This window comes from Nestor notabilis, unplaced genomic scaffold, assembly GCF_000696875.1.
Source record: "Nestor notabilis isolate BGI_N333 unplaced genomic scaffold, ASM69687v1 scaffold9705, whole genome shotgun sequence".
Taxonomy (NCBI): domain Eukaryota; kingdom Metazoa; phylum Chordata; class Aves; order Psittaciformes; family Psittacidae; genus Nestor; species Nestor notabilis.
Window position 1 is genome coordinate 59926 of NW_009927968.1, and position 269 is coordinate 60194.

At 62.1% G+C, this 269-nt stretch overlaps 1 protein-coding gene across 1 annotated transcript in view; it reads right to left on the bottom strand.

The window, feature by feature from the left end:
- The window catches only part of LOC104405562 (dysferlin-like), a gene marked incomplete at both ends in the record, with an annotated part of 55720 nt that overhangs the window by 53789 nt on the left and 1662 nt on the right, over positions 1-269 (bottom strand). The window contains 1 exon segment of the mRNA XM_010014302.1: positions 64-126. Coding sequence (XP_010012604.1) covers positions 64-126 — 63 coding nt within the window.

Below are 269 nucleotides of genomic sequence, written 5' to 3' on the forward strand. Positions count from 1 at the left end.
TGATCCCATGGTTCTATCAGCCCAGCCTCCCGAGGAGCAGGACCAAGGTGTGCTGAAGCTCACCGTGATGAAGATGGGCGCGTCGAAGAGCTCGGATGGTGACTCAAAGACATTGAAGAAGAAGGTCTGTAGGAGGAAGGGTGAGGGTGCAACTTATGGTCTGCCCCAGCATCCCCCCAGGACACATCCAACCTCCCAGCCTCTCCCATGTCTCCAGCTCCACAGGCTGGGGGCCCCTCCCCCCCCCCCCGGGGGGACCCCAACCCCAG